The sequence below is a fragment of the Phoenix dactylifera genome, chromosome 2 (assembly GCF_051530095.1).
Source record: "Phoenix dactylifera cultivar Ajwa chromosome 2, Ajwa_hap1_PhDact_Kaust_v1.1, whole genome shotgun sequence".
Lineage (NCBI taxonomy): Eukaryota > Viridiplantae > Streptophyta > Magnoliopsida > Arecales > Arecaceae > Phoenix > Phoenix dactylifera.
The window spans coordinates 35,565,473-35,584,130 of record NC_143191.1 but is presented as its reverse complement, the minus strand read 5'-3'; the positions used below and the strand labels follow the sequence as shown (position 1 = coordinate 35,584,130).

At 39.7% G+C, this 18,658-nt stretch overlaps 1 protein-coding gene across 1 annotated transcript; it reads right to left on the bottom strand.

Moving 5' to 3' along the window:
• Window positions 1-5,647: 5,647 nt before the first annotated feature.
• On the bottom strand, window positions 5,648-6,748 carry LOC120104200 (uncharacterized). Its single transcript, XM_088717234.2, has 3 exons — window positions 6,597-6,748; window positions 6,137-6,313; window positions 5,648-5,785 (listed from the first exon to the last, which is right to left on the bottom strand). The coding sequence occupies exons 1-3, from the start codon at window positions 6,663-6,665 to the stop codon at window positions 5,663-5,665; spliced, it is 369 nt and encodes a 122-aa protein (XP_088573360.1). The 5' UTR covers window positions 6,666-6,748; the 3' UTR covers window positions 5,648-5,662.
• Between the last annotated feature and the right edge of the window lie 11,910 nt (window positions 6,749-18,658).

The window sequence follows — 18,658 nt, the reverse complement described above, 5'->3', positions numbered from 1 at the left end:
CTTTGCTTCAATCAAGATAATCAGAAATGTGACAAAGTAATTTGGCTAATGTTAGACCTTTTCGAATTGCTGATGTCCCTGCTCGGTTAGTGGTAGGTTTCCATGTAACATATTCTTTATTTTTAAAAAATAAAATAGCAACTTATACAAAAATATTGTATCTTTGACCCTTAAATTACATTTTATCAAAAATACTATATAGAGCGGTAATTTGGTATCTTCCTAGTAATTAAAAATATTGAAAGACGTATATATCGTAAAGGCACTCACCCAACATACAATATTTCCTTAGTTGTTTTTAATTTTATGATTATATTTTTTTGGGATTATTCTAATATCCCACTTATTTCTTTTGTATAAAATAGTTTGTAGGCAATGAACTATATAATGGAGGTCCCAAACTATTTTTACAGTCATTTTCTTCTTTAATGTCACTGTAGTTTTGTTTGCATACTCTAATTCTCTTTTCTCTTAATTTACTGGTAATTTTTCTATTGCAGAACTAGCTTTGCACATGAGAAAAACTAAATGTTTTCATGCACCATATGTCTTGGCATATCTTCAATCTCTGCGGTAGACTTCATAGAATGTTATATAGAATTTAAGCAAGATAGGAAATGATAATAACTAAGTATTTTCTAGTTGCAGGGTAGGCCACATGAAGTGCCTAAATAATAATAACTACACATTCTTACTAATAATTAAGAGAGTTGAAATACGTATGTGGTGGGTATCACAACTCGTAAGCTGCCTGTCAGTTTCTGAAAATTATTCCAGCAAAGTAGTTTATTCCAAACATTTCGAGCATTTCCAATTATCTACCTTAATGTCACAAAAGCTAGTTTAAGTACTTTGTATCTTGGTTTTCTTCACTGTCATTCTTGTATGGAATTGCTAGGTAGTTTTACATATGAGCATGGTAGATGCTTAAGGCCCACTACATGGCTCGCATGAAGTAAGCTATCATATGTACGTATTATCCTAAATTGATCTTTTATTATGTCATTAGTGATGTTTATATCTCTCACCATGATCGTTCATGTAAAAACTTCGCATCCTTGCACGTCAAAGCCGAGTATGGGCATAGCACAAGCAAGCACGTAGGGATATTCCCATCTCATGGCATGTAGGGATAATCAAATTTGAGAGATATATCTATGGAAGGTATATTGAATACGATTCTTCAATTACCTAAAATAATAGCAGCTGGATCTTTCATTCCTTTCTTCTCATAAAACATTGCCGTCAATGGGCCTCCACTGATTGCGTATTTTTATTTTATAAAATGGGTTAGACGTATGGCTCATAATGGTACTATAGTTAAGCCCAATATGATGTATAATCATTTTGTTTTATGGGATCTAATGCACCTTGTATGTATAGGATTGAGTCCTATTTATTATGGTAATTTTGGTATGTAGATCAGGAAACTTAATTAGGGTTTGGAGCCTTTAATAAGAAGGCTCCCTTATATTTCATATATAAAGGCTAGGTCCCTCTTCTCTCTATATGGTTCATATCTTGTCCCATTAACGGCTATCTTTTGTGAGGAGCAAGGAGGGAAAGATACAGCCGCTATTATTTCAGGTGATTAAAGAATCGTATTCAATATATTTTCCATATATACATCTTTCAAATTTGAATACAGTGTTATTGTGATCCTAAATTTAAGCATATTATATATATATATATATATATATATATATATACACACGCGTTCAGATTTGTAGACTATTGATTTCCAACGGTCACTTCTCGCTTTATGATGCATGATGCAAGAGGTGCAAAGGCAGATACAAAAAATGTTAGTGCATATTAACGTCAGATTCATCTACTCCAGTAAAGTATTCAACATCGCTTGGTTTTGCCCCTTTCGCTGCTAAAAGGCCAGAATGAGTTCTTCTTTTCGTTTTTTTTAACCCAACAGATAAATATAACATTTCCAACATTTTTCACGAAAACAATTAGATTTTCATTATGCAAGAAAAAGGGAAAGAAATGTCCTAATAAATTGTGTAAGAATTTTACTTTTAGCATAAAAAAAAAAAATGGAGACATCACCGGATTCCTCCATTTTATTTTCAAAAGATGTAATTATTTTATTTTAAATTATCACACATATCCTGTTTTCTAGGAAATTTACCTGCCGGTAAGACAAGGTTGTGGATGCTTGACTTCTCAGTTCCTCTTGCTCTCCAAGCACACTTGCATTTATCTTCTCCTTTTTTCCTTTATTTTTTCTTTCTAGAGCTCAAAAGGTGATTTATTGTCTTAGCCTCGGTCAGTTTTTATTTTCTAAATCCTAAGAAGCTATTTTGATATTACTATAGAATTAAGCTGAAAATCTTATGGATTGAACTGTCCATTTGGGCATGGTCCTGTATCAGTCAAATACCATCCAGACCAAATCTTATAGATTTTTTTTTTTTATTCCTGCAGCCCAAAAGTTAGGATTAGGCTCGTAGAAAATACAAGATGGATAAGCCAACAGACCCAATTTTTAGAGGATTTTTAGTCTGATCTTGTAAGAAGAACCATTTAGGCCCTAAGAAGCTGTTTTTTCCCTTTTTTTTGATATTATGAAAGGATGGAGAATGCATCAAATTCACCAAAGCTTGTAGAACTGAAAGCGACTACCTGGGCCTTGTTTGGATACTGCTGCGCTTAAGTAACTGATAAATAACTGGGTCTGGTGGGGGAAGATGAGATGATTAGGTAGAAAGAGGAGGGAAATCATGCAACGGGAGAAAGTTTTGGAGTGTATTATTATTATTATTAACGATACTAGATTCTAATAGAAAGGTCATCAATATTGTCCATTGCTGTTAGGAAAGATCCTTCACTAAATAAAAACTTTTCTATCTTTGTGTGAGTAGAATGAGAATACAACAATAATTAATCAACGTAAGAACTACCAAAAAATCAAACCACAAGAAACAACGAGCAAGAGACAAGAATTTTTAGGTAGAAAACCCTCCAATGTGAGGAAAAAACTACCGGACCTAAGTCCACCATAAACCTCCACTATCAACAATAATGAGCTTACAAAGTATCTTCTCTAGGCTAAGCTAGAGGATCACATACATTAAGGATCTCTTCCTTGGATCACAAACAAAGAGTTTATAAGAAAAAGAGTTTAGGCTCCAATAATAAAATGAGAACAATCTCACCGAGTGTAGCTTTGCACAAGATTTTTTTCCTCTTGAGATGCTTTGAATAAGATCTTCACCTCCTCTTTGAGATGGATTCCACAAGCATGGTATTTTGCCTTGTCCAATATGCGAGCTGTCGGTCGAGAACTTACACCGATATCGTTAAAAATTTCTAATTATGTGAATCAAATAGAATTTGTTACAAGATTTCGTTTTTGATTGGAAAAACACATCACATATGCAATCAGATCAACTTTACTCCCGAGTTTCATGACCAACTTCTTGTCATGTGACTGGGCTCGGCCTTGCGACCAGCAAAAGCTCTTGGACGTATGTGGATTGATGGACCCGAGATGCTCTTCTCGTGCTGGAATATTGTGCGGTCCGAACTTCAAGTTGCTCGGGTGATGTGAAGGCCAATTTTGCCAAGAAAATGCTATGGAGCTCGGTGATTTCCCCAACTGTTTCATTGGACCCAAGCCAATCATTGGAACCTATTTCATTGGAAAGAGGATATTTATTTACTTATCAGCAACGGCAAGTATCTCCCTAACTACTTGGTAGAAACCAGTCTTCCATCTTCTCTGTGAAATGATTGATGACACTGTCGGCATAAAACTAAAGGAAATTCAGAAGAAAACATAGCTATCTTTATATGCAAAAAGAGAGAGAATTACTTAGGCCCTGTTTGGGGGAGCTTTTGGAGGGCCAAAAAGCACTTTCTGGCCCTCCAAAAGTACTTTTAGGGATAAAAGTGTGTTTGGTAAAATTTCCAAGAAGCTGTTTCAGCTTTTGCGGGAAGCTGAAAACAGCTTTTTGGCAGAAGCTCCAATTTGGAGCTTTTGGGAGGAAGCTGTTTCAGCTTTTTCGGAAAGCTCTATTTTTGACAAAAATGCCCACATTAAAATATAATAATTACATAGCTTGCCCCTTTATAAACCTAAAAAATCTGCTTGAGCCAAGAACCCTAGCCGTCAGACTCCTTTCCGTAAGAGAAGGTTTTTTTTTTTCAATTTTTGTATGCATCCCTTGAACTACATTTTAGAATAAAAAAAATTTAATCCTTCTCTGCACCTTCCAAAATCAATGTATTGTTTTTTTTTTTTTTAATCATCAACCTCGCGGCCCGTCCTCCTCGAGCATGGACCACGAAGAACCACCCCTGGACCACGGCATCGCGGTCCAGGCTGACACTATATTAACATAACATTATTTTATATTACAATAATATTATACTATATCGTATATTTATGTATTAATTTATGTTATGTTTTATTATGTTCTGTTGTATAATACTATGCAATGTCCTTTATGGTAATTTTGTCATACAAAAGTACTTTCTCAGTTTGTTTACCAAACACAAAACAAAGTACCACAGCACTTTACGAATGTAGTTACCAAACAGCAAACAGCTTTTTATAACAGCTCTACTTCAGACAGCTCTACTTCCAACAGCTCTACTTCCAACAGCTCTACTGCCAACAGCTCTCCCAAACAGGGCCTTAAACCAAGGAGAATGCTGAATGCAGCGCTCCCTAGATGCAACGAATTCACAAGATCATGTCAAATCTCGCGTAGGTCTCGACGGAGAATCTTTTTCCTGCTCAATGGGAAAGTACAAAGCCAATATGACCCTCCAGCTACATCCGCAGGAGTCCACAGGCAGATTAATTTTGTTGTCTTTAGAAAAGTCAGGTTAAATGAAGTCCAGATACTCAAGAATCACCCTAGAATTAAAGGTCCCTAGGATCTATCACTACCAGAAAACACGCGTATAGTGACGGAAATTTCCGTCACTATACCATGTTTCCGGTCACTAATACGGAATTTGTGACCGGAGCTCCCGTCACTGAATTGGTTACAAAAACACGCATCACTAAATTCTCAGTGACGGCGCCGATTCCCGTCACTAAACCCCGTGACAGAATCACCGTCACTAAACTATTACAAATCCAAAAATTAAATATTTAAGAAATTATATATTTTCCGTCACTAACTAGTTATTGAGTTAGTGACGAAGGTAACTTGGTCACTGATTTTGTCACAGAATTCGGTCACAAATTTGGTCACTGATCTGTCACAACCTTCAGTGACAAATTTAGTCGTCACAGACATGGTCACAAATTTTGTCACTAAATTTGTTATTAATTCCGTCACTGATCTAGTGACAAGGTTAACGTCACTAATTTGTCACAACTCACTGAGCAGAATCAATTTTTAGTAAACAAAATTCTGTTACTAAATTTATGGCTGCTCGTCACAATACTTGGTAAACAATTCAGTAACCAAATTTAGTCACTGATCACATTTCAATAACCTGGTATATTTGGTACATTGATTGGCTCATAATAATAATAATAATATCATTAATAGTAAAGGCATTCAACATTACGCAAAAGTTTTTTAACATGTCATTCAAAATAGGCATCAATATGTCCTAAATCCATCAAAATCAAAGTACAAAAAGTATGTCATAACAGAGATTTCATTCTTCCTAGGAATGTAAAGACCTATCCTAGGATTGCTCTCTTGAGGGCATCCTTGCTCGGGACAAAACCCTTGGCCAGCATGCTGCTCACCACATCCTCTGCCTTCCTCACTGTAGACTCAGTTGACGAGAGCTTCCCTTCCTTCTGCAGCACCAGAAAAAAAAGAAGATGGGAAGACAAAAACAGTGAAACCTTTTGAATTAATATAAGTAGGTTGAAATTACAAAACTGGAACTGAAAAACAAAACAAAACAAAAGAACCAACAAAACAAAATGATGGAGGTAGATCACTTAATCTTTGCGTTCTGTCAATTTTTGTTTCGCTCTTGCCAAATGTGGGCAAATGGTCATTGTGTCTTTTTGATTTAATGTTTTAATAAATCTAGCCTCTTCTTAGATTTGTGAGGAGTTAAAATTCAGAAATAATTTGATTGGTCAGTGACCAACTTGTGTTAAACTACAGTTCTTCAAGAACATAAAGAACTCTACCCATACCCAGCGAATGGCTTCTGGCTTGTATTTCAATCTCCATTTCACAGTCTCTTTCAGCATTTTACTTGCCTTTTCTGCATTCCAGTTTCTTGACCGGAGGTACCTTGATATTGAAGCATCTGAACAGAAGTCTGGCAGTGCTTCCGACAATGGACCAATCATCCTTCGAACTTCATTTATCTGCTTGGAAAAGGCATCAACATTACCTATATATGATAAGCATGATACAACAGGAACCCCTTAACAATGTTGTGAGACATAATATTCCATAAAGATCTGAACATGCTTTCTCAGAAAAAGGAAGGAGCTTAAGATGCTCTTCAAGTGAAAACTATAAGATGCTTTTCAAGTGAACACTATAAGATGCTTCAAGTGATAACCAAAATTCGGAATGAAGATGTCATGCATAAAACTTAAGAGGCATAAATAGAAGCATTTAGTTGGTTAAAATGAGTATGTTTACCTTTGCTTGCTGTTCTTCAGGAGACAAGGCTTTCTCAACAGCACTCGATCTTGATTTTCTCAAAGGCATTGTTATATAATTTAGCAAACTTCTGGAAGATCTAAAAATTAAATTAAAATGAGTACATCTGTATACCAGTAAGAAGATCAATAACAAAGATTGAATTTGCCTGTGAGGGAAATTTATAGCTAAATGAATCAGCAGAATCAATATATTTTATTTCATAGAATAGAGTCTAGCTCCTATGTAAATAACTTTAAATACCCAAATGTAGCCTATCTGGAAGAAAAAGAAATTAAGTTTCATTGATGTACATGATGCTGTTAGATATATGTTTTACATGATTCAGGGCTTATCTATCTTGTGTTGAGATTATTTTTCCAACAAAGCAATGAAATGTTTAGAATCAATTATAAAGAGAGAAAATTATACAGCCATCAATTCTTACACAGATACAGTAAATTGACTAAAGAGAAGCATATTCAAATGACATGTTAGACAAATTAAGAAAAACATGAACATTCAATTAGACTTACATCTTGTAAGGATCTGAAACCAGTAGGTTTTGGTATTGGAATCAACACCTGTGCACAAAATCAAAAGAAAAACAAACAAATAAAGAACAAATCATGAGGGCGGAAAACCCTAGAAGTATGAACTATAGCGCTAAACAAAAATCTCTGCTGTATATCCACAAATTGCAGCCTCCTGGTGTTAGATGTATGCCCTAGAAGCCAATTTGGCTGACACATTGTTGATTCTAGGGACATAATTTTGTACTTGACTATTTATTATTGAATAAATAAAAGGCATCTTTTCATTCATATTGTTTATGTGTCTATGAATCGTCCAAGAAATTAATAAGATGATGATACATATTCTCAAGAGTTGAAAATTTGAGCCATGTATCATTGGTGATTAATTTCTAAATGCTCCTGATCAATGGATCATCACGAGGACGGTGATCGATCCGATCAGTGCACAGATCACTTTCCTTCTGGATGGACGAGACTTGAGTCCACAGTATAGGGACACTGAAGTGATAGTGCAGGTGCTTGTTAGAGAACAAGGGTACTGAGCGTGACCAAGACAAGAAGTCACTTGGATGTCTATCCACTCGTCAGTGACTTGCTTGATGTTGCAGTAGTGTGACTGGTCCTTTGACCTGCGGTGCTTCGGCTACTCACAGTAAGGTTATTGTAGTTTGACTGCACACATACATGGTCTCTAGCCATATGGGTCCATGCAGTGTAGATTGGCTGCAGTAAGTTCACTGTAGGAGTAGGGTATGCACCTATAAGGAATCTATCGACCTTGATAGAAGAGGAGTGATCCTATGTGATTTGTTAGACTGAGTTCTAAGACCTTGGCCAGGGCAGTAATATAAAGTGGAAAAAGAGTTTTCCATTAGCGAACTCAAGTCAAATAAATCTTGACATATGACAGACGATGGGGTTTGACGAGTTGTCCATGACCTCCGTCCTGTAGGGATCCACGATAGTAGGACTGTATCACATGTTAACTGCACCTAGAGGTTCATCATTCCATTCTGCTGGGTAGCCACTACATGCTGCTAGGTGTCACTGGTGGATGGTGGGACTCATAGGGATTATCTTGATGATCGATAAACCCTAATGAGTTGAGTTGGAATCGTTCCAACCCATTGAAAGGAGTTTTCAATGATATAGTGATAGAGATCACAATATATCTCACTACCAGTCAGAATAGAACCTATGGGGTCACACACACTAGAAGTATTGACCGATCCGATGGTTGAAATCGTGATTAGGAATCACAAAGAAATCAATTTGATTGATAGAAGTTGAAGAAGTGAACAAAGGGAATTAATTAATTAGACTTAAACACAAATCCTACTTCGGGTAGGATTCCTAGAGTCCTAATTGGATTAGGGCTGGGAATCCTAGTTGGAGTAGGACTGGAATTCCTACTTAGAATAGGATTCCTACAATCCTAATGAGATTAGGAATTTTGAATTAAAATTGGATTCCTACTTGGAGTAGGATTCCTAGAAATTCTAATTGGATTAGGACTTCGGATTCAAATAAGAGTCCTAATTGGATTAGGACTAAAATTAAATACATCCTAATTAGATTAGGATTCTTTAAGTCTAAATTAATTATTAATCTAATGAATCAACATGACTCCTAATAGGATTAGGATTGAAGAGTTCAATTGAGTCATGATTCATTCAAGTCCTAATTGGATTAGGACTAGCGTAGATTGAACCAAATTTGGCTAATCCTAATTGGATTGGGATTAAACCATGAGAGAGGCACCTAATCCTCTTTGGAAGAGGATTAGGTTAACCAAGTAAGAGGGACATCAGCCCCTCTCACTTGGCTAGGGCGACATGAAGAAGCTAGGGCCGGCGCCCCCCCTTCTTAGGCAAGTTGTCATTGGAACTCCTAAAAGTTAGGAGCTCCAATCCCTTTATAAGGAGGACTAGGGGCCGGCGCCCTAAGTAATTGAATCCTCTTCTCCTTGCTGCCGCCACCCTCTCCCAACTCCCTGGTTCAGCCGCCAACAAGAAGGAAAAAGAAGAGAGCCTTGTCCGCCTCCTCTTCCTCCAATCCTTCTTCCAACGCGGGGAAAAGAAAGAAGGCTGCAGAAGCTGTGTTCTTCTTCCTTGAGTTCCTTCTTCCTCTTCCTCCTCTCAAGCACAATCAAGGGTTGATTGAAAGAGAGGAGATCAGCCATCAAAAGAAGTCTTTGCAAGGGAGCTAGCACCCCGGGAAGACAAGAAAGCTTTGATCGGTTCTCTACTTCGTGTGGATACCCGTAGAGGCCGGACGTTTGAACGGCTTCAAACGAACCCTCTTCCAAAACCACGAATTCAGATTTGCGGTGATCATCTACCCGCGCAAGGTGAAGATTTGATCTTCCTATTAGTTTTAAAAGTTTTAATTCTTACCTAATTACGAAAGGTCTCGAAACAACGTTCATACGATGAACGTCGAACCCGTGCATGCCGATTCCGCTGCCATCTGAAAAATTTTTGAAATATCAGCGGCATGGGCGGGTTCCCAACAGTGGTATCAGAGCCTAGGTTTCGTAGATTAAGGTAAGAATTAAATATCTAAAGGCTTATTAGATCTGAAAATTGAATGATCATGCATGCTGAAAAATTCTGCATGCAGATTTTTCAGGGGTGCTGATTTTTTGCATGCTGATTTTTATGTGATAAAAAGATGATTCTAAATGCATTGTTAATGGGATTACAAAGTTTAGAATCATGATTAGCATGATCAGCGACCTATGTCATGATACAATCAGTTAGTTTTCAGATCTGAAAATTATAATTGTTGCATACGGTGATGATCATAGGATTCAACCCCTTTTGGTATCAAATGTAATGACCTGCGATGTGATCTGCGATGTCATGTAATTTTTCAGATGCTTGCATGCATCTTATTTGATGTTTTGAGAGGCCTGCGTGCCTCCTAAAAGGAGATGTAATTTATTTTTATTTTATTTTATATCTGGTTGTATTTCTGTGATGTGATGTACATCAACGATCAAGTTGAAGCAAAGGCATGAGATGAAAGGTGATCCAAGCGGTTGATGGCGATGGGATCAAGGATTGATCAAGGATCGAATCAAGGAGGCTTGGAACCAATTCAAGAGTTGAAGACCACTTGATCGATTGATGTGCATGTGCTTGTAATACGATCTAATTAGAATCCATGATCATCACCTAGTTAAAGTTTAGCTTTAATTTGATGCTGCGATTATAACTGCCTGTGATGTGCCGTTTGCATGTGATGTAAATGCGAGTCGGGTAGATAGGTTTACATGTGATGTAGCAAACCCAATTGAGACCTAAATCAAAACCTCCTCAATCAAGTCGAGAGTGAACCGACATGAGCAAGTCATATTAGATTAATTGATCTAATTGGTGTCTAGGAAAGCATGAAAGGTGGTTACTTAATTAGGACCTTACTCTCTGAGTAAGGGGAGCCTCCCACCTGCTTACCTGGCCAATTGTTCGATTACCTCTTATGAAGGGCTCAAGTTGCAAACACTAAGACCTGATTAACCAATATTAAGTCAATAGGTCTTCCACTGTAGTAGAGCTGCTAAGGCCTTTCTGATGTTAATTTGTCTCGGCTGGACACAGTGGTCAAGTTGCATCGGGGGGCTGGACCTCTCTATAGACATGAGATGTTGTAGGATAAAGGTGGGGTTGGGCACCAATAACTGTTAGGTGAGGACCCAATGACGACTTTATTCCTACGGTTATACGGTGGGTCTGACTTAACTAAGAAATGGGACCAATAACTGTTAGGTGAGGTCTTCATGGCTTAGAGACCAAGTTACACTGCAACATGCTTGAGAAGCATTGTACAAGAGTTGTACACTCATCCATCTATGTGTCACCAATAACTGTTAGGTGAGGTGGCATGTAAATTGGTGGGACCGCAGTACCCACTAGAAACCCTAGTCGTGTGGGATTTCCGTTTTCCTACCAGGGGAGTGTGAGGAATTCGAGAAAATAGTGGGAGTTACATTTGTTCTAAAAGACCTTAGAACAGATTAGGATCAAGTACAAAAGTCTAACTAGAATCTTTACTCTCTGCAGATACAATGTCAGCTTCAAACCCTTTGACCCGTATTCTTGAGACCAACCGACTGACCGGAACCAATTACAAGGACTGGCTTAGAAATCTCAAAATTGTTTTGGACTGTGAGAAAATAGGCTATATACTCGATTCTGATATCCCCACACTACCAGCACGTCCTACTGATGTTCAGCGTGAGATGCATAAAAAGTGGTTGGATGATGACATTAGAGTAAAATGCTATATGATGGCATCTATGTCTAATGAACTCCAATGCCAGCATGAAAATATAAAGACTGCTAGGGACATATTGGCACACCTGCAAGAGTTGTATGGTGAGCAGAGTCGCACGGCTCGTTTTGAAGTGTCCAAGAGGCTTTTCAAAGCGAAGATGCGCGAAGGGCAGTCTGTCCATGATCACGGTCTGACCATGATCAAGGACCTAGAGGAGCTTGAGAAGCTCGGTATGGACATGCACAAGGAATTACAAGTGGATTTGATCCTACAGTCACTTCCTGTTTCATTTGGTCAGTTTATAGTAAACTACCACATGAATAAGATTGAATGCACTAAGACTGAACTCATAAACATGTTGGTAACTGCTGAGGGAGCCTTGAAAGGTTCAAGGGGCAATGTCCTTGCTGCTGAGTTGACTTCTGGTTTCAAGAGAAAGTCTACTTGGAAGAAAAAGAAGCCTGCTAAGAAGCAGAAGAAAGACAAGAAGCCCAAGAAGGAAGTTCAAAAGAAAAAGGCTAACGATAAAGGAAAATATTTCCACTGCAATGTCGAAGGCCACTGGAAGAGAAACTGTCCTTCATACCTCGAGAGCCTGAAGAACAAGAAAGGTGACATACCTTCAGAAGGTATAGACTTGCTCATATTTGAAACTAATCTAACGGTTTCTTCTACTTCTAGTTGGGTTATAGATTCTGGTTCTAGTGCTCATTTGTGCACTACCATGCAGGGTCTAAAGAAAAGTAGAAGGCTGGCGGAAGGTGCAGTAACCCTTCGGGTTGGCAACGGGGCAAAAGTTGCTGCTGTGGCTGTGGGCACCTACCATCTGCGACTACCGTCTGGATTTAGTTTAATACTTAGAGACTGCTATTATGTACCTGCTGCTAGCAGAAATTTGATTTCTGTCTCTTGTCTAGCACAGGAAGGTCATGTTTTTACATTTGACAAGGACTGCTGTTCTATTTATTTGAGAAATAAAATAGTCGCACGTGGTTTCATGATTGACAGTCTCTATCATTTACATATGGATGTATCTGTGAATGTTACCGAGCAAAATGTGAGTGCCAAAGGATCCAAAAGATCCAGAGATGAGATAAACCAAAGATATTTGTGGCACCTCAGACTTGGCCATATTGGAGAGGATAGGATGAACAAAATGGATAAAGATGGGCTTCTCGGCTCATTGACTTCCGAGTCATATCCAGTTTGCGAGTCCTGTCTTCAAGGAAAAATGGCTAGACTGCCCTTTGTAGGACATGGGGAGAGGACCACTGAAATACTTATCCTAGTACATACAGATGTATGTGGCCCATTCGATTACCTTTACCGATGATTATTCACGGTATGGGTATGTGTATCTTATGAGACACAAGTCTGAATCCTTTGAAAAGTTCAAAGAGTTCAAGAATGAAGTAGAAAAACAAACTGGAAAACCTCTTAAGGCTCTTCGATCAGATCGAGGAGGAGAATACCTTAGTGGGGAATTCCGGGACTATCTCAAAGAAAACGGCATAGTCTCACAATGGACACCTCCGGGTACACCTCAACTCAACGGGGTGTCAGAGAGGAGGAATCGGACCCTATTGGATATGGTCAGGTCCATGATGAGCTTCACTGATTTACTTATGTTCCTTTGGGGAGATGCCTTACTCACAGCGATTTATTTATTGAATAGAGTTCCCTCTAAATCCGTTCCTACCACACCGTATGAGATATGGCATGGTAAGAAACCAAGTCTGGGTCATCTCAAGATTTGGGGATGTCCGGCCCACGTCAAGAGACTACAGGCGGACAAGTTGGAGGCTAGGACCATAAGTGCTCGTTTTATAGGATATCCTAAAGAGTCATTAGGATACAATTTTTACGTCTCAGAGGATCACAATGTGTTTGTGAGCCGTCATGCCATCTTCTTGGAAAATCAGTTTATCCTTGATAGAGGCAGTGGGAGGAAAATTGAGCTTGAAGAGAAAGTCTCTGAAAAGCAACGAGTCATGGATCCTATTGAACCCATTCATACAGAGCCAGTACACAATGTCCCTCGACCACCTCGTAGATTTAGTAGGGTCTCCCATCCTCCCGATAGATACTTAGGTATACTAGAAGAGGATACCGAGGAAATGTTCCTAGTGGGAGATAGGGATCACATACAGGATCCCAAAACCTACAACGAGGCGATATCTGATATCGATTCCGAGAAATGGCTGGAAGCTATGAAGTCAGAGATAGACTCCATGCATTCCAACCAAGTCTGGACCTTAGTAGACCCACCAGAAGGTATTGTACCTATTGGATGCAAATGGATCTACAAAAGAAAGATAGGTTCGGATGGAGAGGTAGAGACCTATAAGGCAAGGCTTGTGGCGAAAGGGTATAGTCAGCGCGAAGGCATTGACTATCAGGAGACCTTTTCACCTGTAGCCATGCTAAAATCCATCCGAACATTGCTTGCCATTGCAGCATTTCATGATTATGAAATCTGGCAGATGGATGTGAAAACTGCTTTCCTGAATGAATATCTTGATGAAGATATCTATATGGAACAGCCTTTAGGTTTCACTTCTAGTGATGGAGATCACAAGGTCTGCAAGCTGCAAAGGTCCATCTATGGACTAAAGCAAGCCTCTCGGAGTTGGAACACTCGTTTCGATGATGCAATCAAAACGTTTGATTTCATCAAAAACGAAGAGGAACCATGTGTTTATAAAAAGGTTAGTGGGAGTGCTGTCGTTTTTCTCGTATTGTACGTAGATGACATTCTCCTGATTGGGAATGACATTCCCATGCTAACCTCGGTCAAGGTCTGGTTGTCAAAAGAATTCTCCATGAAAGACCTTGGGGAAGCATCCTATATTTTGGGAATAAAGGTCTATAGAGATAGATCTAAAAGGATGCTTGGCCTGTCACAGAAAATGTACATAGAGGAGGTGCTGAAGAGGTTCAACATGGAAAACTCCAAGAGGGGTCTCTTACCCCTAAGGCATGGAATTCATCTCTCCAAGAAGATGTGCCCCAACACATCTGAAGAGATTCAACGCATGAGCAAGATTCCTTATGCATCGGCAATAGGAAGCCTCATGTATGCCATGCTATGTACACGACCTGATATAGCTCTTGCTGTGAGTGTCACAAGCAGATATCAGTCGAATCCAGGTGAAGAACACTGGACAGCTGTGAAGAATATTCTTAAGTACTTGAGAAGAACTAAAGATTTATTCTTGGTTTTTGGAGGATCATCAGAGTTAAAGGTAGAAGGGTACACAGATTCAGACTTCATGACTGATGTCGATGACAGGAAGTCAACATCTGGATACGTGTTCTTGTGCAATGGTGGTGCGGTGAATTGGAAGAGTTCTAAACAACCGATCATTGCTGATTCTACTATGGAAGCTGAATACATCGCCGCCTCTGAAGCTGCTAAGGAAGGCTTCTGGTTCAAGAAATTCATTGCAGAGTTGGATGTGATGACATCAGATGCCATAACACTCTACTGCGATAATAATGGCGCCATAGCCCTTGTTAAGGAGCCAAGGTCTCATCAGAAGTCTAAGCATATAGAGTGGCGCTTTCACCTCATACGCGACTATGTGGAGAAGAAATATGTAGAGGTGCAGAGAGTAGACTCCGCGGATAACGTGGCAGACCCGTTCACTAAGCAGCTGAGTCAGCAAAAGACTGAAGCCCACCTTGAGAAGATGGGCCTAAGATATATGACCAATTGGCTTTAGTGCAAGTGGGAGATTGTTAGATGTATGCCCTAGAAGCCAATTTGGCTGACACATTGTTGATTCTAGGGACATAATTTTGTACTTGACTATTTATTATTGAATAAATAAAAGGCATCTTTTCATTCATATTGTTTATGTGTCTATGAATCGTCCAAGAAATTAATAAGATGATGATACATATTCTCAAGAGTTGAAAATTTGAGCCATGTATCATTGGTGATTAATTTCTAAATGCTCCTGATCAATGGATCATCACGAGGACGGTGATCGATCCGATCAGTGCACAGATCACTTTCCTTCTGAATGGACGAGACTTGAGTCCACAGTGTAGGAACACTGAAGTGATAGTGCAGGTGCTTGTTAGAGAACAAGGGTACTGAGCGTGACCAAGACAAGAAGTCACTTGGATGTCTATCCACTCGTCAGTGACTTGCTTGATGTTGCAGTAGTGTGACTGGTCCTTTGACCTGCGGTGCTTCGGCTACTCACAGTAAGGTTATTGTAGTTTGACTGCACACATACATGGTCTCTAGCCATATGGGTCCATGCAGTGTAGATTGGCTGCAGTAAGTTCACTGTAGGAGTAGGGTATGCACCTATAAGGAATCTATCGACCTTGATAGAAGAGGAGTGATCCTATGTGATTTGTTAGACTGAGTTCTAAGACCTTGGCCAGGGCAGTAATATAAAGTGGAAAAAGAGTTTTCCATTAGCGAACTCAAGTCAAATAAATCTTGACATATGACAGACGATGGGGTTTGACGAGTTGTCCATGACCTCCGTCCTGTAGGGATCCACGATAGTAGGACTGTATCACATGTTAACTGCACCTAGAGGTTCATCATTTCATTCTGCTGGGTAGCCACTACATGCTGCTAGGTGTCACTGGTGGATGGTGGGACTCATAGGGATTATCTTGATGATCGATAAACCCTAATGAGTTGAGTTGGAATCGTTCCAACCCATTGAAAGGAGTTTTCAATGATATAGTGATAGAGATCACAATATATCTCACTACCAGTCAGAATAGAACCTATGGGGTCACACACACTAGAAGTATTGACCGATCCGATGGTTGAAATCGTGATTAGGAATCACAAAGAAATCAATTTGATTGATAGAAGTTGAAGAAGTGAACAAAGGGAATTAATTAATTAGACTTAAACACAAATCCTACTTCGGGTAGGATTCCTAGAGTCCTAATTGGATTAGGGCTGGGAATCCTAGTTGGAGTAGGACTGGAATTCCTACTTAGAATAGGATTCCTACAATCCTAATGAGATTAGGAATTTTGAATTAAAATTGGATTCCTACTTGGAGTAGGATTCCTAGAAATCCTAATTGGATTAGGACTTCGGATTCAAATAAGAGTCCTAATTGGATTAGGACTAAAATTAAATACATCCTAATTAGATTAGGATTCTTTAAGTCTAAATTAATTATTAATCTAATGAATCAACATGACTCCTAATAGGATTAGGATTGAAGAGTTCAATTGAGTCATGATTCATTCAAGTCCTAATTGGATTAGGACTAGCGTAGATTGAACCAAATTTGGCTAATCCTAATTGGATTGGGATTAAACCATGAGAGAGGCACCTAATCCTCTTTGGAAGAGGATTAGGTTAACCAAGTAAGAGGGACATCAGCCCCTCTCACTTGGCTAGGGCGACATGAAGAAGCTAGGGCCGGCGCCCCCCCTTCTTAGGCAAGTTGTCATTGGAACTCCTAAAAGTTAGGAGCTCCAATCCCTTTATAAGGAGGACTAGGGGCCGGCGCCCTAAGTAATTGAATCCTCTTCTCCTTGCTGCCGCCACCCTCTCCCAACTCCCTGGTTCAGCCGCCAACAAGAAGGAAAAAGAAGAGAGCCTTGTCCGCCTCCTCTTCCTCCAATCCTTCTTCCAACGCGGGGAAAAGAAAGAAGGCTGCAGAAGCTGTGTTCTTCTTCCTTGAGTTCCTTCTTCCTCTTCCTCCTCTCAAGCACAATCAAGGGTTGATTGAAAGAGAGGAGATCAGCCATCAAAAGAAGTCTTTGCAAGGGAGCTAGCACCCCGGGAAGACAAGAAAGCTTTGATCGGTTCTCTACTTCGTGTGGATACCCGTAGAGGCCGGACGTTTGAACGGCTTCAAACGAACCCTCTTCCAAAACCACGAATTCAGATTTGCGGTGATCATCTACCCGCGCAAGGTGAAGATTTGATCTTCCTATTAGTTTTAAAAGTTTTAATTCTTACCTAATTACGAAAGGTCTCGAAACAACGTTCATACGATGAACGTCGAACCCGTGCATGCCGATTCCGCTGCCATCTGAAAAATTTTTGAAATATCAGCGGCATGGGCGGGTTCCCAACACCTGGAAGCGGCGGAGACCTTTTTCTTCAACCAAAAAATTACCCTATTACATCAAAAACCACAGAATCATCCAAATCTCTGCTGTATATCCACAAATCGCATCACAAGAAAAAAAAACCCCAATAATTAAGCTTACGTTCCACCATTTTATATGAACCAGACACCGAAATCACCCAAAAAAAAATATAAAAATAGTAACAAAGGGACAAGCACGGGTACCTCAAGCAATATCACAAGCATTTCATCAAAAATCCGAGGCGAAGAGATCTTATCAGAAAGACCGCCCCGATCTCGAGCATTTCACGAGAGATACAGAACGAAATCCCGCGATGCTGGCCTCGGACGTGAGCTCTTGAAGCGAGAATCCGTATTCGAGGAGACTCGAAGAAGATCAGGTAGCTCTCGTCGGCGTAGGGAGGAGGAGAAGGGGTTAGGAAATCTGGACGGTCATCCCTGCCGTGGACAGCCTTTCGGTTAGGGATTTGTTGGATTTGGGTTGGGAGGGAAGAGGAGGGGTTAGGGATCGCCCCGGGGGGGGGGGGGGCGGCGGGGTGTGGGTGTGGTGTGTGGGGGGGGGGGGGTTGAGGGGCGGCTGCAGGGGCTAGGGTTTAGGGGGATTAGAATTTTGAGAATTTTGGTGTTGGCGCCGGGCGGGCGGGCGGGCGGGTCAGGGGGATTAGAAATTAAGCGCGGCACTTAGATTTCCTCCTTTTATCTTTTATCTTTTTTTATTTATAATTACTCAAAAATATTATTTTTAATATTTTTGGAATTAGAAATTAAATTTGGTGACGAAAATTTCTGTCAATAATCCGTCACTATCAAAAATAATCTTTTAAAAATTTATAAACATTTGGGTTGCAATTTTTGTGACGGGTGAATTTGTCACTGTCTCGTTGCAATTTCGGTTACCAATTTTGTGACAGATATCCCGTCACTACAGTGGTCACTAAGTTTTAGTGCCCATCCTACCCGCGTATTTTGTGACCGGTCGGTCACTAATCTGTCACTAAGTTTACGCCACAGTGACCAAATTTCTGTCTGTCACTAATCCGTCACAAATAGTGACTGATAATGGGCCGTCACTAATTTTCCGTCACTATACGCGTGTTTTCTGGTAGTGTATACATATCTATGAGGGTTCATTTCTTGGAACCAAGTGAGCAATAGT

Bases quoted from the DNA above. Each gene is read 5' to 3' on its own strand.
- LOC120104200 (XM_088717234.2), bottom strand. From the start codon at position 6,665: ATGCCTTTGAGAAAATCAAGATCGAGTGCTGTTGAGAAAGCCTTGTCT. The intron at 6,314-6,596 runs GTAAACATACTC...TTTTCCAAGCAG, and splicing joins CTGAAGAACAGCAAGCAAAG to ATAAATGAAGTTCGAAGGAT. The intron at 5,786-6,136 runs GTATGGGTAGAG...CTGGTGCTGCAG, and splicing joins AGCCAGAAGCCATTCGCTGG to AAGGAAGGGAAGCTCTCGTC.